Genomic DNA, 23,827 nt, shown 5'->3' on the forward strand with positions numbered 1-23,827 from the left:
ATGCTTGAGTCTTCAAGGGCCAGGGTGGCCTGGACGCCATCAGGAACAGTTTGTAGCATCCCGCCTTTTTCCTTCCTCAAGCGTGGCTTTTCTCTCCAGGCTCTCTATGGAAACCACAGTCAGTTAAACTTCACGTATTTGATCCCCAATAAATTAAAAATATTATATGGTCATTTGGGTACAAGTCAGGAATGACTTTGCAATACATAAAATCTCAGGGGAAGTTTAACCAAGTCATTCAGTCAATATTGAAATGATACTGGCACTTTATGGGAAGGGTTACACTTTTTCAGCAACATATGTTTACTAAGTATGCGTACTTTATTTTAGACAATGTGCTGGGCCTTGGGAATACAACAAAGAACAAGAAAATGTCCCTGTTATTAAAGAATTCAGCCTAATGAAGGGAGACCAACCAGTTCAGGTGCTATTATAAGAGTATAATGGTGAAAGCCCAAAAGGAGAACAGCCAAGTCCATCAGATTGTCACAGATACTTTATGGAGGAAGTACTTCCGTGAGCTATTCTGAGGCAGATATGACTGCAACAATCATCTGTTACCTCTGATTTCAAGTTTCATGTTTGTTTTAAGATCCTTATGGCACACATTCATGAAGTTTACAATAATAGTTGTTACACACTTGAACTCATGTATAATTGTGCATGTAAATGCCATTTGTGTCTCTTGTATTTATTGAGACTCTACAAAAGCTTACTTTAGGAGGAAAAGGTTCCAGAGCTCTGAAAGTGTGAAAATACCGCTCTGGGTAATAAGGAGATATTTAAAGGCTCACAATCAGATCTTAGAAAATTCACTGGACCAGTTGCCTGATGGATATGGTTTGACAGGAAATGGTTGCAAGACAGAGCCTGGCCCACTGCCTGTGGTCCTGAACCAGCTCCTAATCCCAGGACCATACTGTTTGACCTTTCCCAGGACTTCTGAACCAGGTGTGCAGAGACAGCCGGAGAGACAGAGGAGGCTTTGATTTTGGTCTGGTTTACAAATGATTGCAGATGGCAAGAAAGAAGCCACAGTTGATCTTAGCCAAGTGTCAGATGACTGAAAGAGAGCTCCCAGGATATATACCTGGCTGTGCCAGTTGTCAGCAAGGTACTTCTAGAAGTTCAGGGAGTTGTGCAGGCATGAACGTCAGCCCAGCAGGTCGGATGAGGAAGCGTGGCAGTCCGTTGAGCTCTAACAGAGAGCTCATAGCCTTCCCAATCCCCTTCTATCCTCATTGTTAACTGCTACTTCCACAACCTTGAAGGCAGCATATTATGTTTTACAAAGTGCAAAACTAGTGGTGTATACTTTTCATGGTTCATTTAAAGTGAGGCTGTCTTTTAAAAAGGGAGATATACGGATCATGAACTTCAGAGAGAGTCTGGGCTGAAGGTGGAGGCCTGTGAATTAATATTAGCTTATAGGTATTAGATGAAGACACAGGTATGAGGACCCCTTGAAAGTAACACCCTATAAATTAATCCTTTTAATAATTCCTACTAACTTTTTCAAATATTATTTTTAATATTTTTATTTAGGTTTCATTCTTTTTTATGTCGAATCACTATAATCTTTTTTTTTAATTTTATTGGAGTATAGTTGATTTACAATGTTATGTTAGCTTCAGGTGTACAGCACAGTGATTCAGTTATATATACATATATATTCATTTTTTTTCAGAAGCTTTTATCATATAGGTTATCACAGAATACTGAGTAGAGTTCCCTGTCCTATACAGTAGAGGTTTCATTATTCTTCTATCCAGTTATCATTACTTATTATTCAGTTCCATTCTCCCAACTTGTAACTCCTTACTCTCCATCTCCACTGTTTTTCTTACTTAACTCCTTTACCAACTACGTTTTATTTAAGATTTAAAGCATTTTCCAGTGTGTCCTAAGAGTAAGGCCTAAAGAAATACAAAGTTGTGAAAAGTCCAGGATGTTCTGTCAGATTTATGTATTCAGTTTTTACTGGGCACTTACTGTGAATCAAGCACTGTGAAGAGCGCTGGCAACATAAAGGTGAGCAAGATACGGTAGCTGCCACCAAGGAGTTTACAAGAGGAAGAGTCAAGTAAAACATAACTACTAATAATAATAAACAATATGACAAGTGCAGTGATCTAAACTTTCACAGTTTCCTCTGGGAGCCACATGGAGTCCCTTGATCCTAAATCTGAACCAGCAATTAAGTCACCATCAAGTATCCATATACAGTTGACCCTAGAACAGCACAGAGGTTAAGAGTTGCCCACCCCCTGCACAGTCAAAAATCTGGGTACATTCAGCCCTCCATAGCCACAGTTCTGCACCCACAGATTCAACCAACCACAGATCGTGTAGTAGTGTAATGCGTAATTAGTGAAAAAAATCTGCATATAGGTGGACCATGCAGTTCAGACCTATGTTGTTCAAGGGTCCACTGTATTAGGTTCTATGGAGAAGACAAGAAAGAAAGAGGTATAATTGAATCATGAAAATAAGACATTCACACATGAATATAATTATTAAAATCAAATGGCAGTGTATCAGAGTTCTTCAAAGGTACAGAACCAGTAGGATAGATGATAGATAGATAGATAGATGATAGATAGATAGATAAATAGACATAGATGATAGAGAGAGAGAGGGAGAGAGAGAGAGAGAGATAATAGATAGATAATCTAAAGAGCTGTATTTCAAAATATTGGTTCTTGCAATTATGGGGGCTGGCGATTCTGACACCGTAGGGCAGACTCCAGAAACTCTTGGGCAAAAGTCGATGCTGCAACCTTGAGGCAGAATGTCTTCTTCCTCAGGGAAGAAGTTTTGCTTTTAAGACATTTCAACTGATTGGATAAGGCCCACTCACAACATCAAGAATAATCTACTTAGAGTCAAACTGTTTGCTCTGGAGAAAACGCCAAAGGGCGTGACTGAACAACTTTTGCTGAAGATATTGGGTGTATGACACATGGATCCAATCAACCATCTCAGCATAAACAAGAAGCAGAGACACACTTATCCAGAAAAGATGCTTGGAGGGCGCTCTTATTGATGGCTTGGACACCACAGGAAACTGACAAGGTTTTAAGAATTTTATGCCATCAGAAACGTTGCCAGGGACTTCCCTGGCGGTCCAGTGATTAGGACTCTGTGCTTCCACTGAAGGGGGCATGGGTTGGATCCCCGGTCAGGGAACTAAGATCCCACGTGCCATGCGGGGCAGTCAAAAAAAAAAGAAAGAAACTTTTCCAGCCTGGACTGAGAGGCACAGAGATGGGACAAAATAAAGAAAGAATGACTCTGACAGCAGAGCCATGGATGCAAAGACCAGGGCTGACAATACCTCCTTGGGCTACGAGGGAGGGGCTGCTACCCCAGCTCACCCAGAGGACAGTGAGCTTGCTTCTTTCCAGAAAGATCCATGATCCCAAATGATGGAACAGTAAAATGTCCTTCAAGATCTAGGGAGGAGGTCTAGGGGAAGCTGACCCAGATTAGAATTTAGATTTTACTCTTAGTAATAGCAAGATTTTTTTCTTCTAGACCATTTGAATTATTATGTGACTGAATACAATGTATTTTCCTTAAAAATAATTAAAGTAATATATGATATATATTATTTATATTACATTTGGAGAAAATATAAATAAATATTAAAATATTAGTAATTGTAAAGACTAATTTTCTTCAGTTTTCTTAGTTTCATTTTCTAGAGTAAACTTCATTTTGTACTTAGAAAAAATTTTTATTTATAAGGCAAATGTTATATTATTATTTATATTACATTATTCAAGCTTTTTTGTGTGTCAGGTCCATTACAGTATTAGTGTGGAAAGAGCAGTGACGTGATACAAAAGACTTGATTTCTAGACTTATTGCTACTTCTCAATACTTAGACCTTGGGCAAGTCTCTGAAGTTCTCTCAGGCTACAGAGAATCTGTAATTCTCGGTATAAATGTCAGGAATGATTAATGCAAAAATAATTTTGACACAGTTATCAGTTTCACATACACAAGCAATATGCATTGAGTTTTTTTTTATTAAATAGATGTTTTTTATTGTGGAAACTGACACTGATATTACAAAACATACTTATATTGGACCATCATAAAGCAGCACTTTTATGGAGGATCTGTAAAAATCCCCAATAGACTATGAATATTCACATTTAAGTGAAATATCATCTGTGTATCTAAAACCATTTGAAAAAATATTTTAAATTACTGAATGTAATGTTTGGTGAAAGATGTAATCAATAAATGCTGACATTTTTAACTGAAAAAGGAAAAATCAACTTATTGGCAAAGTTAACCACATCTACAAAATACCTTCACAGCAGCACCTGGTATTTGCACCTTGTGTTTGCATACTGAGTACTAGAGCCTAGCCTAGTTGGCAATTAAAACTAACCCTCACAGGCAGTATGTGCTAATTGCTGGATTACTGGTACGTGAAGATTGAAATATCAAGTGGATTTGATGGTAGAGTACAAAGCCATACACAGTACGCCTCTCCTAACCCCTGTCTCCTGCCCTGTCCACCCACCAGCCTGCCATGTTTCCTCATCCTGCATTGAAACTGCCTAAAGTGGCGTAAAAAATACAATATCTGCCATTTCCACTTCTCCTTTCACTGCTCTTCCCTCTGTTGCAAACTTTCCTTTTTAAATGCCAGCTTTTAGGAGTCAAGGCACAGATGCCTGTTGTCTTTCCCAGGCCATTATATTTCTAAGTATTTTTGTGTTCCTGTCATGTAAAGCTCTTCTCTCTCATTGAAAACTTGGATGGGGCTTCTAAGGATGGGGGGTGAAAAGAGACAGTGCCACTTACCATGCTGAGTCGCTTATTCCTTAACAGTGAAAGGACTGTTTCTATTAGATGATCAAAAGAATACCTTCTGTGACTTTGCAAACCTTGGGTTAAATGAGATTGCCCTCTGACCCTGTTTTACTTGGGAAGCATAGCCATAGCCTAACATTTAGCAGCCCTCTACCACAAGGCATCTTAAAATTTACTTCTAGTCTGTTCATAATTTGTTAAAGAGCCCCTTTTCTGCAGCTTGCGAATACAAAATGACATCTGTTTTCTTTCACACCATCTCTTTTCTTTTTTATTGAAATATAGTTGATTTACAATGTTGTGTTAGTTTCACGTATACAGCAAACTGATTCCGTTTTATAGCTATCTATCTATCTATCTATCTATATTCTTTTTCAGATTCTTTTCCCTTATAAGTTATTACAAAATGTTGAGTACAGTTCCCTGTGCTATACAGTAGGTCCTTGTTGGTTATCTATTTTATATATAGTAGTGTGTGTCTGTTAATCCCAGACTCCTAACTTATCCCTCCCCCCCAACCTTTAGTAACCATAAGTTTGTTTTCTGTCTGTGGTTCTATTTCTGTTCTGTATATAAGTTCATTTGTATAATTTTTTTTAGATTCCACATAAAAGTGATATCATATGATATTTGTCTTTCTCTGTCTAGCTTACTTCACTTAGTATCACACCATTTCTTTTAAATGTTTACAGAAATTATGGTATGTGCATGCACACATGCGTTTATACACGTGATATTTCTGTGTGTCAGAATGTGGGCTTGTGTGTGTGTGTGTGTAAGATTTTTTGCAGACGTTGTGTCATCGATTTTCCAGATTACTGTCATCAAGATAAAATAAGAATTGCCATATTTAACCTTAGCAATAAAACTATGCCAAGACTTGCAATCTAGCTTTCTGGCTCTTACTACTAAGATTTCTGTCTTCACATTTATGTTTCCTGTTAGTTCCTATATCAATTTAGAAAAATGTAAAGGGTAGCTATTAAAAGATATCTGGAAAGTAAAATGAATTTGCTACTCTCAGCAGAAAGGACGTTCATTGTTTAGCTTTCTTCTCCTAAGCAATCATTTGTTTCTCAACTTGCAAGATGAATTTTGAAACAATGCCACATTATGCCACAAAATATTAATAGGTACAATTAATACATTGTTATATGTTTGATTCTGTCATTCTTCATTCCTTTCATGTCATTCTTCTTTTAATCTGCTGTGACAGTTCTGTAATGGAGCACCAGAAATATGACTTCAGGGCAAGCCATACTACTAATCATCAATATAGCGTTGTCGGTTGTCCAGCAGATACGTGTTCTCTTGCCAGCAGGGATGATACTCTGCAAAATTTCGACCCAGAGAAAATGCTTTCCAAAATTCGTTTACAAGCAAAAAAAATAATGGGATGCTAATTTCGATCATAACAGGGTTTTTCCTTTTTTTTCCTGCTGAGCAGGTCGTTGTTTCATTTTAACTGAAGGATACGGGACAGAATTGTTAGAGCAATCCAGTTATATAAGCTATAAATATATGCAACATAAATGATGCCTTAGACCACGTTTCATTATTGGTTCTATAATTGTTCAGCTATAGTGGGATCTGCAGGCCACCTCTGTGTTGTATAGCAGTGGTCACTTTGGGGATCCTTGGCTTGAAGTAATACTACCCCAGTGAAATAATTAATGTATTCTATCAGCAACAGTAATATAAACAAATCTATTAAACAAACCAGTTATTCTTCCAAACTGGCACTTAGCAATGATTGTCACTGTGAAAAAACGTTAATAAATGCTTCCAGGATATCCAGTGGGGGCAAGCCAGCTGCCTTTAAAAATATTTGTACAGATCTCTATCAATTTATCTCTAGTAGCATATGCCAGTCCTGTTATCATGGAAAAGCCAATCCTCCCAGCTTGGTATAAATTCACAAGTTTGGAGCACTCAGCTCACTCTGCCTGATCCTGGAAAGTCATAATTATTTTTCCTTGATGGACTACATATTTTTGATGTACTATAAAATAGTTAAGGGTACGGCCTTCCTTGTTAATGGAAGGTGATCTATTCAATCTATGCATGGTGCATTATTTCTATTATTGCAAGCATTTCACAGAAAATCAGTATGGGCTATAAATATTTTATATTCAGTGTAAACAACAAAAACTGAAAACATCCACTTGAGGTATAGATGCTATGATTACGGGAAAAAATTCAGTTGTTTTGTTTTATCTTTTATTCATTTATTTATTTTCTTCGACATCTTTATTGGAGTATAATTGTGTTACATTGTGTTAGTTTCTGCTGTATAACAAAGCGAATCAGCTATACGTATAAATACACCCCCATTACCCTCCCTCTTGCGTCTCCTTCCCACCCTCCCTATCCCACCCCTCTAGGAGGTCACAAAGCACCCAGCTAATCTCCCTGTGCTATGTGGCTGCTTCCCACTATCTATTTTACGTTTGGTAGTATATGTCCATGCCACTCTCTTACTTCATCCCAGCTTACCCTTTCCCCTCCCTGTGTCCTCAAGTCCATTCTCTACATCAGCATCTTTATTCCTGTCCTGCCCTTAGGTTCTTCAAAACCATTTTTTTTTTTTAGATTGCAAATATATGTGTTAGCATATGGTATTTCTTTTTCTCTTTCTGACTTACTTCACTCTGTATGACAAACTCTACGTCCATCCACCTCACTACAAATAACTCACTTTCATTTCATTATATGGCTGAGTAATATTCCATTGTATACATGTGCCACATCTTTATCCATTCATCTGTCGATGGACACTTAGGTTGCTTCCATGTCCTGGCTATTGTAGTTGCAATGAACATTGTGGTACATGACTCTTTTTGAATTATGGTTTTCTCAGGGTATATGCCCAGTAGTGGGATTGCTGGGTCGTATGGTAGTTCTAGCTTTCCTTTTTTAAGGAACCTCCATAGTGTTCTCCATAGTGGCTGTATCAATTTACATTCCCACCAACTGTACAAGAGGGTTCCCTTTTCTCCACACCCTCTCCAGCACTGATTGTTTGTACATTTTTTAGTGATGGCCATTCTGACCTGTGTAAGGTGATACATCACTGTACTTTTGATTTGCATTTCTCTAATGATTAGTGATGTTGAACATCTTTTCATGTCTTTGTGGGTAATCTATATATCTTCTTTGGAGAAATGTCTATTTAGGTCTTCTGCCCATTTTTGGATTGGGTTGTTTGTTTTTTTGATATTGAGCTGCATGAGCTGCTTGTGTATTTGGAACATTAATCCTTTGTCAGTTGCTTCGTTTGCAAATATTTTCTCCCATTCTGAGGGTTGTCTTTTCATCTTGTTTATGGTTTCCTTTGCTGTGCAAAAGCTTTGAAGTTTCATTAGGTCTGATTTCTTTATTTTTGTTTTTATTTCCATTTCTCTATGAGGTGGGTCAAAAAGGATATTGCTGTGATTTACATCATAGAGTATTCTGCCTATGTTTTCCTCTAAGAGTTTTATAGTGTCTAGCCTTACATTTAGGACGTTAATCCATTTTCAGTTTATTTTTGTGTATGGTGTTAGGGAGTGTTCTAATTTCATTCTTTTACATGTAAATGTCCAGTGTTCCCAGCACCACATATTAAAGAGGCGGTCTTTTCTCCATTGTATATTCTTGCCTCCTTTATCAAAGATAAGGTGACCATATGTGTGTGGGATTATCTCTGGGCTTTCTATCTTGTTCCATTGATCTATATTTCTGTTTTTGCGCCAGTACCATATTGTCTTGCTTACTGTAGCTTTGTAGTATAGTCTGAAGTAAGGGAGTCTAATTTCTCCAGCTCCGCTTTGTTCCCTCAAGACTGCTTTGGCTATTCGGGGTGTTTTGTATCTCCATACACATTTTAATATTTTTTTTCTAGTTCTGTAAAAAATGCCATTGGTAATTTGATAGGGATTGCATTGAATCTGTAGATTGCTTTGGGTAGTATACTTATTTTCACATTATTGATTCTTCCAATCCAAGAACATGGTATATATCTCCATCTGTTGGTATCATCTTTAATTTCTTTCATCAGTGTCTTATTGTTTTCTGCAAACAGTTCTTTTGTCTCCCTAGGTAGGTTTATTAATTGGTATTTTATTCTTTTGGTTGCAATGGTAAATGGAACTGTTTCCGTACTTTCTCTTTCAGATTTTTCATCATTAGTGTATAGGAATGCCAGACATTTCTGTGCATTAATTTTGTATCCTGCAACTTTACCAAATTCATTGATTAGCTCTAGTAGTTTTCTGGTGGCATCATTAGGATTCTCTATGTATAGTATCATGTCATCTGCAAACAGTGACAGCTTGACTTCTTCTTTTCCAATTTGTATCCCTTTAATTTCTTTTTCTTCTCTGATTGCCATGGCTAGGACTTCCAAAACTATGTTGAATAATAGTGGCAAGAGTGGACATCCTTGTCTTGTTCCTGATCTTAGAGGAATGCTTTCAGTTTTTCACCATTGAGAATGATGTTTGCTGTGGGTTTGTCGTACATAGCCTTTATTATGTTCAGGTAGGTTCCCTCTATACCCACTTTCTGGAGAGTTTTTATCATAAATCGGTGTTGAATTTTGTCGAAAGCTTTTTCTGCATCTACTGAGATGATCATATGGTTTTTATTCTTCAATTTGTTAATATGGTGTATCGCATTGATTGATTTGTGTATATTGAAGAATCCTTGCATCCCTGGGATAAATCCCACTTGATCATGGTGTCTGATCCTTTTAATGTGTTGTTGGATTCTGTTTGCTAGTATTTTGTTGAGGATTTTTTCATCTATATTCTTCAGTGATATTGGTCTGTAATTTTCTTTTTTTGTAGTATCTTTGTCTGGTGTTGGTATCAGGGTGCTGGTGGCCTCATAGAATGAGTTTGGGAGTGTTCTTCCTCTGCAATTTTTTGGAAGAGTTTGAGAAGGATGGGTGTTAGCTCTTCTCTAAATGTTTGATAGAATTCACCTGTGAAGCCCTCTGGTCCTGGACTTTTGTTTCTTGGAAGATTTTTAATCACAGTTTCAGTTTCATTACTTGTGATTGGTCTGTTCATGTTTTCTTTTTCTTCCTGGTTCAGCCTTGGAAGGTTATACCTTTCTAAGAATTTGTCCATTTCTTCCAGGTTGTCCATTTTATTGGCATAGAGTTGCTTATAGCAGTCTCCTAGGATGCTTTGTATTTCTGCGGTGTCTGTTGTAACTTCTCCTTTTTCATTTCTAATTTTATTGATTTGAGCCCCCTTCTTTTTCGTGATGAGTCTGGCTAATGGTTTATCTATTTTGTTTAGCTTCTCAAAGAACCAGCTTTTAGTTTAATTGATCTTTGCTATTGTTTTCTTTGTTTCTATTTCATTTATTTCCACTCTGATCTTTATGATTTCTTTCCTTCTGCTAACTAGGTTTTGTTTGTTGTTCATTCTCTAGTTCCCTTAGGTGTTAGGTTGAATTGTTTATTTTAGACTTTTCTTGTTTCTTGACGTAGGCTTGTATAGCTATAAACTTCCCTCTTAGAAGAGCTTTTCCTGCATCCCATAGGTTTTGGATTGTCGTGTTTTCATTTTCTTTTTTCTCTAGGTATTTTTGATTTCCTCTTTGATTTCTTCAGTGATCTCTTGGTTATTTAGTAACGTATTGTTTAGCCTCCATTTGTTTGTGTTGTTTACATTTTTTCCCTGTAATTCAATTCTAATCTCATAGTGTTGTGTTCAGAAAAGATGCTTGATATGATTTCAGTTTTCTCAAATTTACTTAGGCTTGATTTGTGACCTAAGATGTGATCTACCCTGGAGAATGTTCCATGAGCACTTGAGAAGAAAGTGTAATCTGCTGTTTTTGTATGGAATGTCTTATGAATATCAGTTAAATCTATCTGGTCTATTGTGTCATTTAAAGCTTCTGTTTCCTTATTAATTTTCTGTCTGGATGATCTCCATTGGTGTAAGTGAGGTGTTAAAGTACCCCACTATTATTGTGTTACTGTCAGTTTCCTCTTTTAGAGCTGTTAGCAGTTGCCTTGTGTATTGAGGTGCTCCTATGTTGGTTGCATATATATTTATAATTGTTATATCTTCTTCTTGGATCAATCCCTTGATCATTATGTAGTGTCCTTCCTTGTCTCTTGTAACATTCTTTATTTTAAAGTGTACTTATTTCCGATATGAGTATTGCTACCCCAGCTTTCTTGTGATTTCCATTTGCATGGAATATCTTTTTCCATCCCCTCACTTTCAGTCTGTATGTATCCCTAGGTCTGAACTGGGTCTCTTGTTGACAGCATATATATGGGTCTTGTTTCTATGTCCATTCAGCAAGCCTGGTTCTTTTGGTTGGAGCATTTAATCCATTCATGTTTAAGGTAATTATCGATATGTATGTTCCTGTTACCATTTTCTTAATTGTTTGGGGTTTCTTTTTGTAGGTCCTTTTCTTCTCTTGTGCTTTCCACTTAGAGAAGTTCCTTTAGCATTTGTTGTAGAGCTGGTTTGGCGGTGCTGAATTCTCTTAGCTTTTGCTTGTCTGTAAAGCTTTTGATTTCTTCATCGAATCTGAATGAGATTCTTGCCGGGTAGAGTAATCTTGGTTGTAGGTTCTTCCTTTTCATCACTTTATCATGCCACTCCCTTCTGGCTTGTAGAATTTCTGCTGAGAAATCAGCTGTTAACCTTATGGGAGTTCCCTTGTATGTTATTTGTCGTTTTTCCCTTGCTGCTTTCAGTAATTTTTCTTTGTCTTTAATTTGTCCCAAGTTTATTATTATGTGTCTCAGCGTGTTTCTCCTTGGGTTTATACTGTATGGGACTCTCTGCGCTTCCTGCACTTGGGTGGCTATTTCCTTTCCCATGTTAAGGAAGTTTTTGACTATAATCTCTTCCAATATTTTTCTCAGGTCCTTTCTCTCTCTCTTCTCCTTCTGGGACCCCTATAATGCAAATGTTGTTGCATTTAATGTTGTCCCAGAGGTCTCTTAGGCTGTCTTCATTTCTTTTCATTCATTTTTCTTTATTCTGTTCCGCAGCAGTGAATTCCACTGTTCTGTCTTCCAGGTCACTTATCCATTCTTCTGCCTCAGTTATTCTGCTATTGATTCCTTCTAGTGTATTTTTCATTTCGGTTATTGTATTGTTCATCTCTGTTTGTTTGTTCTTTAATTCTTCTAGGTCTTTGTTAAACATTTCTTGCATGTTCTCAATCTTTGCCTCCATTCTTTTTCTGAGGTCCTGGATCATCTTCACTATCAGTATTCTGAATTCTTTTTCTGGAATGTTGCCTATCTCCACTTCATTTAGTTGTTTTTCTGGGATTTTATCTTGTTTCTTCATCTGATATAGCCCTCTGCCTTTTCATCTTGTCTATGTTTCTGTGAATGTGGTTTTTGTTCCACAGGCTGCAGAATTGTAGTTCTTCTTGCTTCTGCTGTCTGCCCTCTGTCCTCAATTCTTTTCATTCTTTTTTCTTTATTCTGCTCTGCGGTAGTTATTTCCACTATTTTATCTTCCAGGTCACTTATCCATTCTTCTGCCTCAGTTATTCTGCTATTAATTCCTTCTAGAGAATTTTTAATTTCATTGATTGTGTTGTTCATCATTGGTTGTTTGCTCTATAGTTCTTCTATGTCCTTGTTAAAAGTTTCTTGTATTTTCTCCATTGTATTTCCAAGATTTTGGATCATCTCTACTGTCATTACTCTGAATTCTTTTTCAGGTAGACTGCCTATTTCCTCTTCATTTGTTAAGTCTGGTGGGTTTGTACCTTGCTCCTTCATCTGCTGTGTGTTTCTCTGTCTTCCCATTTTGCTTAACTTACTGTGTTTGGGGTCTCCTTTTCACAGGCTGCAGGTTCACAGTTCCCGTTGTTTTTGGTGTCTGCCCCCAGTGGGTAAGGTTGGTTTAGTGGGTTGTGTAGGCTTTGTAGTGGAGGGGACTGGTGCCTGTGTTCTGGTGGATGAGGCTGGATCTTGTCCCTCTGGTGGGCAGGACCAAGTCCAGTGGTGTGTTTTGATGTGTCTGTGAACTTATTATGATTTTACGCAGCCTGTCTGATAATCGGTGGGTTTGTGTTCCTGTCTTTCTAGTTGTTTGGCATAGCTTGCCCAACACTGGAGCTTGCTGGTCATTGGGTGGAGCTGGGTCTTAACGTTGAGACGGAGATCTCTGGGAGAGCTCTGGCTGTTTGATATTACGTGGGGCCACGAGGTCTCTGGTGTTCCAGTGTCCTGAACTCTGCTCTCCCACCTCAGAGGCTCAGGCCTGACACCTGGCCGGAGCACCAAGACCCTGTCAGCCACATGGCTTAGAAGAAAAGGGAGGGAAAAAAAAGAAAGAGAGGGGAAAAAAATTGTTTTTAATTAAATAAAATAAAGTTATTAAAATAAAAATTTAAAAATATATTATTAAAATAAAAAATGAAAGTAATAAAAAAAAAGAGAGCAACCAAACCAATAAGCAAATCCACCAATGACAAGAAGTACTAAAATCTAAACGAAGACAAACATATAAATCAGAAACTAGTCAGTCACATACAGCAAACCCCAAGTCTATAGTTGGTCCCAAAGTCCACCGCCTCAATTCTGGGATGAGTCATTGTCTATTCAGGTATTCCAGAGATGCAGCGTACATCACATTGATTGTGGAGATTTAATCCTCTGCTCCTGAGGCTGCTGGGAGCGATTTCCCTTTCTCTTCATTGTTCCCACAGCTCCCAGGGGCTCAGCTTTGGATTTGGCCCCACCTCTGCGTGTAGGTCGCCCTCTGGCATCTGTTCTTTGCCCAGACAGGAGGGGGTTAAAGAAGCGCCTGTTTAGGGGGTTCTGGCTCACTCAGGCCGGGGGTGGGGGGGGAGGGAGGGGTATGGATGCGGGGCGAGCCTGCGGCAGCAGAGGCCAGCATAACATTACAACAGCCTGAGGCACGCCACGTGTTCTCCCCCTAGACGTTGTCCCTGGATCCCTGGCAGTGGCGGCTGCACAGGCTCCCGGGAGGGGAGGTGTGGGGAGTGACCTGTGCTCGCACACAGGCTTCTTGGTGGCGGCAGCAGCAGCCTTAGCGTCTCATGCCTGTCTCTTTGGTCTGCACTGATATCCGCAGCTCACGCCCGTCTCTGAAGCTCATTTAGGTGGTGGTCTGAATCCTCTCTCCTCGTGCACCCTGAAACAATGGTCTCTTGCCTCTTAGGCAGTTCCAGACTTTTTCCCGGACTCCCTCCCAGCTAGCCGTGGTGCACTAGCCCCTTCAGACTGTGTTGACGCTGCCAACCCCAGTCCTCTCCCTGGGATCTAAGCTCAGAAGCCCGAGCCTCAGCTCCCAACCCCCACCCACCCCGGCGGGTGAGCAGAGAGGCCTCTCGGGCTGGTGAGTGCCGGTCGGCACCGGTCTTCTGTGCGGGAGTCTCTCCGCTTTGCCCTCCGCACTCCTGTTGCTGTGCTCTCCTCCTCTGCGCCGAAGCTTCCCCGCCCCGCCACCTGCTGTCTCCGCCCAAGAAGGGGCTTCCTAGGGTGTGGAAACCTTTCCTCCTTCACAGCTCCCTCCCACTGGTGCAGGTCCCGTCCCTATTCTTTTGTCTCTGTTTTTTCTTTTGCCCTACCCAGGTACGTGGGGACTTTCTTGCCTTTTGGGAGGTCTGAGGTCTTCTGCTAATGTTCAGTAGGTTTTCTGTAGGAGTTGTTCCACGTGTAGATGTATTTCTGATGTAATTGTGATGAGAAGGGTGATCTCCATGTCTTACTCCTCCATCATCTTGAAAGTCCTCTCTACCTTTCATTTAGAGCATTCATCAGTTCTTGTGAAAATCATAGACATTAGTCAGATTTGTTGCCTGTTAGCATATCTTCACACACCTATAAACATGAAGACAAACATACATTATTTCAAAATATTGTTATTTACCCAGAACATACTTGGTTCATTATCAAGAAGCATTAATATATATTGTAATAATTATATAGAGTAATAGAAAAGTGTTACACCACAGTTATGGCAAAGGTCTGACTGTCCTAGAACCCAAAAAATAACTATTGTTACCTTCAACGGCTCTTAGGAGGTTTAAGGCTGAAACACAAAGTCCGCTAAGGTTGCCATCCCCAAGCACAAGACCTCCAAGTAAGGAATTTAGCACTGACTGAAACTTGGAGCCTGTTTATTGTTAAAAGAAATGGACATGTACTTTAAATTATAAGATAAATAAGGTCTGAGCATCTAACGTATAGCATGGTGACTGTAATTGATAATACTGTATTGTATAATTGAAATTTACTAAGAACCCTATCTTAAGGATTCTCACCCAAAAAAAGAAAAGAAAAAAGGTAGCTATGTGAAGGGATGGATGTGATACTTAAATTACTTGATGGTAGGAATCCTCTCACAATGTAAGCATATATGAAATCATCGTGTTGTACAGTTTAAATATATTACTATTTCATTTGTCAATTATACCTCAATAAAGTTGGAAAAGAAAATAAAAAATGAGTGTTTCACTAGGAAAAATATAACTGTTGTCTTACATTGTGGTAAAGGGTTATAAATTGAAATGCTTGAGAGTTCCTGACATTTAAAAAAAATCAATCCTAAACCAAGTGCCGCTGAATTAAATGTAAATTAAACTAAGCTTATAATAACAAAAATGTACAAGCCTTGTGAAAATTCTGAAAGCAAAACTTAAAAAAAAAAATCTTCCCTACTTAAGCCAGAGATTAACATCAACAGTGATTAAGTCACGCTGCTAGCATGTACCCTTGAGATGAAGTAATGAAAACGGCACCTTACTTCTGTATTCTTCCTCCCCAAGGCCCAGTCTAATCATGAGAAAAACATCAGACAAACTCTAATTGAAAGGCATTCTACAGAATGCCTAACCAGTGCTCTCTGAAACATTCAAGGTCATCAAAAACAAGGAATGACCAAGAAATGGTCACAGCCAAGACAAGCCTCAAAATTCATGATGACCAAATGTCATGTGGGACCCTAGATGGCATCCTGGAGCAGCTAAAGGACATTAAGGAAAAACTAAGGAAATCTGAATAAAGTATGGACTTTAGTTAGTAATAACGTATAAGCATTGGATCATTAGTTGTGACAAGTGTAATATGTAAGATGTTAACAATATAGGAAACTGGGTACAGGGTATTTGGTAACTCTTTGTACCACACAACTTTTCTGTAAACTAAAACTATTCTAAAATAAAATGTTTATTGAAAAATACATAACAAATACAGTTGAAAAAAAAGATCTTCTGGTATAGTATTTGCAAAGGGAGATGCTTTTTAGTTTATAAATTATTTCCATAATTCGTGACAGTTCTCACATCTGCTACTATAAAATTCATTGCATCCTCTCTGCCTCTTGGAAAAAAATGCATTTAATTATCAGTGAAATTCAACTCCAGCCTGTTATGATGAATGATTTGAACCTGTCAGCTCCTTTTCCCCCCTAAAAACAAAAGAACTGAAATGAAATACAGTCTTCTTCCTCTATTTCCTTCCTTCCACCTGCTTCATTTAATTGATGAGGGTTTGAGGTTTTATTAATCTTTTTGAGCTCCTCTCTAAGATGCAGAAAAAGCTAATATGATATCATTGTATCTAGCTAATGTGTGTGCTTTGTGAAATTGATACACCCTGCCAAGACATAAATTACTTAAGCTTTGATAAATGTGTTGAAATCAGGGAATGTTCAAACAGATAAAACACAGCAATTCCTCTTTTTCTGCCTTTTTTAAACTCCATTTTGTGCATGCCGTTAAACGTTTTTGCATTATTATTGTAATATGGTGGGACAAAAGATAGCAGTGATACTGATATTAGCATAGGAAGCCCCAGCAAGTACAAAAGTAATGGGGGATACAGCCTTGTGTTTTGCAGATAACATCTAACAACCTTGCCTTGGACAGAGTGGTTTGCCCACAGGCTCAGAACCACCTACGGTCCTCTCCCAGCAGGCTGTATCACCGAAATTGTCTATATAGGAATGAGGGCACCTGCCAGACAAATTGTACTTTCAGATCCTTTGCTGACTCATTTCGTAGGTTGGAATAAAAGATCCACAAACACATTTTGTTGGCAAAAAGAGCTCACCTGTCCCTGTGATATGGGTATGACTCAGATGTCAGCGAGACTGGAAACACGAGGCAGCATTCGATTGATGCTCTGGGGTTGAGAAGGTCAATTTCTACTCGTTAATGTATCATATGGCACTGAACAAGTTGCTTGATGAACCACTAATCAGTTTCCTGGAGACCGGAGAATCCATATAATCCTTTGAAAACAATTCTTGGATAGGAGGCATGGGACTACACTTTGGACCACGCAAGAGCCAGCAGTCACTGAACGCCTTTTGCAAGAGATTGGGCTCAGTAATTTCTATCCATTCTTTTTCTTTTTTTTTGGCTGCGTCAGGTCTTAGTTGCAGCACGTGGGATCTTTGTTGAGGCCTGCAGAATCTTTCCTTGCAGCACGGGCTCTGTAGTTTGCGGCACGCGGGCTCTCTCATTGAGGCATGCAAGCTCAGTAGTTGTGGCACGAGGGCTTAGTTAGTTGCCCCACATCACGTGGGATCCTAGTTCCCCAACCAGGGATAGAATCTGCATCCCCTGCAGCAGAAGGCAGATTCTTTACCACTGGACCACCAGGGAAGTCTCCATCCGTTCTTTTATTTAGTCCTTACAATCAACTGGCAAAGGACATGAAGGTGAGAAAATTGGGGCTCACATCAAATACTTCAAGCTAAGGGGGTGATGAGGTCATCAGGCACCAAACCCTATGCTTTTTCCACCATGCTGCTTTCATATTGGGAGTTTATGGATGAGTGCAGGCAGGGTTGTGGTTGATCCAAACCCCAGTCATCCCTGGTTAGGTCTTTTGAGGTGAAGCATGAGCCCTGGGGACTTTGGTCTCACAACTGTCTTTGTAGACCTGTTTAGGAGAGGGTGCCCTCTCAGCAGTGATGCATGCCTTTAAGAATATGTTCCAGGGAGAAGGCTGAACAAGTTACACCAAAGGGAGAGGAAGTTGGGAGAGGAGGTACAATTGTTGGCTTTTTAAGACAACTAGAAATATACTTACCCTTTTAATTATACTCTTCTACCAATACATCATCATCCAATAGTTTTTTTTAAATTTGGGTTTAGATTTGGAAATCAGTACTTGTAAGAACCGTCCATGCATTTTAGAGTAAAAAACAGATGAAGTTATACACAGCTTTTCTCACCTTGTTTAATGTTATCAAAGCAAATGACTAATGTGATGGTCTAGGGCAAAGCAAAAAAACTAAAAGATACATCCATCTACTTTTTTTGTCTAAGGAACTGTCAGTGACTGTTTTTCATTGGAACAGAGAACAATTATAGATCTGTGCTTAATAGTTAAATTTGATTATTTTTATATAGGCCAACCTTAAAATCAAGGGCTCCTTGAGCAGGTTTGAACCTGAAGAGTATTGTGTTAGAATATATTTTTTAGGAATCAAATTTCATTTTAAATTCTCATCTGGAGAATCTTTTCTGAAGAATTGAAGAGCCTTTCTAAAAGCAAATAATCATATCTAATGTATCTGTTTGATAAGCTTAGGTTTTTTTTTTTTTTTACACTCATATTTCTTTAGGCTGAGTCACATATGTTTGGGTCAAGTTGCTACACCATGTTACTACAAAGAAAATCTTCAGTTTTTTTAAAAGTCAATAAATGACTTTTTGAGTAAGTATTATTGACTAATCTCAGAACCATCACATCAGAAGTCCAAGGGATAAGAGAAGGATCTCATAATGTCTATCTCATAAGGGGGCCCATCATGTATTCTAATATACGCTAATACCAGTTAACTTAAGACTCTACATGATTGAAGACTTCTTGTTGAACAATGGGTTCAATGTTGGTAGGTTTTCAATAACAGAAAAGGAAGGAGAAAAATAAGGCAAAGGACTAAATCAAGAAAAATGATCCAGGCAGAAAAAACTCAGGAAAATGTGTAATGTAAAACAAACATTTTAAGGAAAAAAAAGAGCATCTTTCTCTTGGTAGTGAAGAGTGTTGTCATACTTGTAAGTGAAAAAAATATTTTTGAACGGAAAATGGATCTTAATTCTGCTAATAAAGTATTCATCAGGAGCATGGTGTGTAAAAGTAAGAATTAAGATTTGGGGGGGTTTTTTGAAAAAGCAAGCTAAAGGGAAATTTACCCTATGAAAGAGAGAAAGAAAGGCAGGAGCGAGGGAAGAAGTGAGGAAGTTGTACAAATAGGGGAGTTGAGATCAGGAAGTAAAGGAGAAGCTTGAGTACCAGTGATTCTCAGGAAAGGTAGTTGTGACTGTCAGCAATGACCAAGCAAGGCACATCTCGTGAAATACTGGAAACAGGCAAAACTATAGATAATAGACAGCAAGAATCATAAACAGAGAGAAGAGAAATTGGACCTTGATCAGCAAGGGGTTTCTTATCTGCCCATGTGTCCTTGAATGTCTCCCTGGAGAGAGAACAGGACAAGTCACTTGGACCAGGTTGCATCAGTTCCCAGGAAACTCAAGTCATATCTGGAGCCTGTACTGACCTTCATGAGCTGTATGACCAGTTGATCTGAATGAGGTTTTGTGCACATTATAATTAAGAGTGTTCAAAGACAGAAAGCTAGTTACAGTATCAGAAATACCCAGAGTATTTTGAGCCAGAAATCCTGAGCAATGATACCTCTTTTCCTGGTGAATATGCCAGCCCTTTAACGCCAGGAGAGAGAAAGAAGCATCAACTCAGGATGTGTAAGCCCCTAAGAAGAGGTAGTACGGATTTAGGTTTCCAAAACAGTAAGAACATGCAGCATGCAGTTTGACAAACCTCCGTAATTTAAGTAAAGAGAAAAGAATTTCTAAAAATACCAGGCCTGAGTGGGGGAAAGCCTTCGGGAAATTAATCAAAGAGACCAATACATTATTATGTGCTCCCTCCCCACCAAAGCAAAAAAAGGAAAAATCTACACATATATGTAAGTCCTTGGACTCCTCCTCTAAAGTGTTTGGGTACAAGCTATAGATGAAAACACTTCTCACAAAACTCTATTAGAACTTAAAACTTTTATGAATATATAAAGTGTAACCTCATATTATTAAACTCTACCATGTAGTCAGGTGCAATATTAATAATTCAAGCTTTTTTTTTTTCAAAATTGTATTGAAATCAATAATTTTTGTAACAGTCTGAGACTGGTTTTACCAGGTGCTTTGCCAAGTTTGAAATGGTTGGGGAAACTACATAAACACAGCCCCACTTCTTCCTCATCCTTTTCATCTTGCTGACACTTTTCCAGAGAATCATTACCAGAGTGCTTTGTGCCGTTCGAGATAAGAGGCTATCTGTGTTTCCACTAGAAACCTCTATTTTCCAGACTTTATAACTCATCCGTAAATATTCACTCCAGGCAACAGTTTCATATGTTATGATTCTGTCCCTCAAAATTCATACTGACTTAGCTAAGTGATTTTTAGAAATCATGAGGACTCTTACACTACAAAAAGAATAATAAAAATCAAATGCAAATAAAGTGCTGTGTTTCAGTGGGTATGATTTGAGTCAAAATACTGTGGAATCCATAAAACACATGCACATGACTCTTTCCTGGCAATCCTATCTTTCAGGGTATTATTCAGTTGTAACAAAATTTAATTTATCAACAATAGGTCTATTAATTAATTCAAAATGTACATTTCCAATTTATTTCTGTTTCTATAAAGGCAGCTAAATTTGAAATTATATTTTTTCAACTAAAATTTTTGTAGAACTTCCTATTCACACTACTTTTCGTTACAGAATTTGAAGTCAAATTATATCAGAAGTTATGAAATTATATGACATAAGCTTTGATTACAATAATACCCTTGGTACGTGCAATAATATTTTAAGTCTTATCAATATCTTATATTCAGGTGGTTTCTAGCTCCATGGTAGAAACCTCAGCATTCTAGAGTTGTTTTCTACCTGAAAAAAAAGATCTTACAAATTTAATGTTTTTATGAAATAAGAGACCAAAATATACTATTTCCCCCAGTCTGGGAAGATAGAATTGTAAAGATTAGGGAACAGAGACTAAAACCACATCAACGCATTAAAATGAAATACAATCAACCCTTGATATCCATGGGGGATCGGTTTCAGGATCCCCTTGGATACCAAAATCCAGGGATGTTTAAGTCCCTTACATAAAATAGTTTAGTATTTGCATGTAACCTATGCACCTCCTCTTGTGTATTTTAAATCATCTCTAGATTACTTATAACACCTAATACAATGTAAATAGTTGCATAGTTGCCAGAGTATGACAAATTCAAGTTTTGCTTTTTGGAAATCTCTGGTTGGGGGCGGGCGTGTTGGAGGGGGTTTTCATTTGTTTTTAACTTAATTCAGTGTTGGTCAAATCCACTGGATTCAGAACCTGCAGATACAAAGAGCCAACTGTACTCTCTTCTTGATCTCATCATTTCCGTTTTCGTACTCATGGCTTTACATTGCTTGAATTAAATGGTCATCTTGTTACACTGTGGAGCCCAGCTGTGTGTGTGAAATGCTATTTAGCAGGAACTGAAATAAATTACAAGAATTAACCTGGTGGGGCTTCCCTGGTGGCGCAGTGGTTGAGAGTCCGCCTGCCGATGCAGGGGACACGGGTTCCCACACATGTGGGAAGATCCCACATGCCACGGAGCACCTAGGACCGTGAGCCATGGCCGCTGAGCCTGCGCGTCCGGAGCCTGTGCTCCGCAACGGGAGAGGCCACAACAGTGAGAGGTCCGCGTACCGCAAAAAAAAAAAAAAAAAAAAAAAAAAAAAAAAAGGCACTCAAAGCCTAACCTAAAGTGTGTTTCTCTTTCTTCTTTTCGAACAGCTATTTTGTGACAGTAAAAAGGTGGTGCATGCCACAGAAGGGCTGGATTGGGAAGACAAAGATGCTGCCGGGACACTGGTGGGAAACGTGGTACACTCAAGGATCATCAATCCTCTGCGTCTGTTTGTTAAACAGTCTCCAGTCCCCAAGCCCGGGCACTTGGCGTATGCGGACAGCTTGGAGAACTTTTGGGATTGGCTGGCCAATATCACGGAGGTTCAGGAGCCCTTGGCAAGAACTAAACGGAGGCCAATAGTGAAAACGGGAAAATTTAAGAAAATGTTTGGATGGGGCGACTTCCATTCCAACATTAAAACTGTTAAGCTCAACCTCCTTATCACGGGGAAGATCGTTGACCATGGAAATGGAACCTTCAGTGTTTATTTCCGACATAATTCCACAGGCCTGGGCAATGTTTCAGTGAGTTTGGTACCCCCCTCCAAAGTGGTGGAATTTGAAGTTTCCCCACAGTCTACCTTGGAGACCAAGGAGTCCAAATCTTTCAATTGTCGCATTGAGTATGAAAAAACAGATCGGGCGAAGAAGACTGCCCTGTGCAACTTCGACCCGTCCAAGATCTGCTACCAGGAGCAGACTCAGAGCCACGTTTCCTGGTTGTGTTCCAAGCCCTTCAAGGTCATTTGCATCTACATTGCCTTTTACAGTGTTGATTATAAACTTGTGCAGAAGGTCTGTCCTGACTACAATTACCATAGTGAGACTCCATACTTATCTTCTGGCTGAATCTTTCAACAGCCAATAGAAAGGAAGGACAAATATATATTCAATTAGAATGACCAAGAACCAAGCCCAGCTCTTCGTGGTAAAGGATCCCTTTTGTTTCTGGCAGTGAATCTTCATTCCCTATAAGGTTTTCAAACTTAAAAGAAAAAGAAACATCTTTAAATGTGAATTGTGCTTGTTTCGATCATAAGTACCTGAATCTAAAGAGTAAAACTGTGTATGAAGCCATCGCTCTCACATAGGATGGCTAAGTCCTCCAGGTATTGTTGTTTCTCTAAGAGTCGATGGTAGCAACATGTAACAGGAAAGAACCGAATTATGCATGTGATAAACATTGCTCTTGAAGTGAGCCTGCCTTTGAAGTATGTTTTGGAAGATTACCTTAAAAATAGCAGATGCAGTAAAGCAACTGAAAAGATTGTATTGGGCAGATGAATCGCATTTCTGACACTGAATTCTTTTTTTATTGCTGTCTTTTCTCCCACATCTGTGCTGTCACTGATATGAGAGATGAAGGGGTAAAATTTGTTTCCAAACTCATGTGTGCAGGTACAGTGCCACAGTGATTGAGTGGAGTGGGATTTAAACACTTAGCCCTGGTTTGGTCACCAGCCTCAGGATTCTCATGCGAGTAGTAACATTAGTGTATTAAGAAAGCAAATCTGGATATATTGTAAGTCATTTCAACAATAATGATGATCAGGATGTTTTTAGATTGTTTTGTCAAATTCAGTGCTGTGAGGTGGTCAAAAATATCATAAATCTGTATTCACCCTTTAACCTCATTCTATTCATTTGGTAGTATGATTTTTATATACAGGTGTAGAACAACTCTTGAATTGAGAGCAAGTGATTGTTTCCTAGGCTAGAATGGGAAAGAAATTGGAATTGGAAGGAGGAAATTCTGGGATGATCTATTCATTATTTCTAGCCTCTTAGATTAAGTTCTCCTTGCATTTAATTATTTACATGAGGGATCAAATTGTGGAAATAAAGAGTATATTTAAACATTGCTAATTATTATTAAGTGTTAATAACCAAGATGCATGATTCACCAGTCTTTTGAGATGACTTCCTAATAATGTTGCTTCACAACCCTGTCCTCCTCATCTTCTCTGAGGGGGCCGACGGTCATCCTGTGTCATAGAACTGGATGGTCTTTGAATTAGCACAGAAAGACAGTCTGGCTGACCAGTACAAAGGTTTCTAGAACCTGTAAGACTCATGGAATGGTTACTCTTTTTTACGATAGACGTTAACTTTTTTCCCCCTTCTTACCTGAAAAATATCAGTTAAAGTAAAACATTAAATTGAGGACTAAAGGAAGACCAGTCCTAACCAACAAAAATGCTCTTACTACATTGTTCAAAAAGCCAGCAGCACTCATCTCTATTTTG

The 23,827-nt window shown here is 38.7% G+C and overlaps 1 protein-coding gene across 1 annotated transcript; it reads left to right on the forward strand.

Annotated features, from left to right (window-relative positions):
- The first annotated feature begins 443 nt into the window (after window positions 1-443).
- NXPH2 (neurexophilin 2) lies at window positions 444-22,495 on the forward strand. The gene is made up of 3 exons (XM_073806960.1): window positions 444-516; window positions 13,738-13,787; window positions 21,687-22,495. Exons 1-3 carry the CDS (start codon window positions 444-446, stop codon window positions 22,428-22,430), a joined length of 867 nt encoding a protein of 288 aa, XP_073663061.1. The 3' UTR covers window positions 22,431-22,495.
- Window positions 22,496-23,827: the final 1,332 nt, after the last annotated feature.

The sequence above is a fragment of the Tursiops truncatus genome, chromosome 7, assembly GCF_011762595.2.
Source record: "Tursiops truncatus isolate mTurTru1 chromosome 7, mTurTru1.mat.Y, whole genome shotgun sequence".
NCBI lineage: Eukaryota > Metazoa > Chordata > Mammalia > Artiodactyla > Delphinidae > Tursiops > Tursiops truncatus.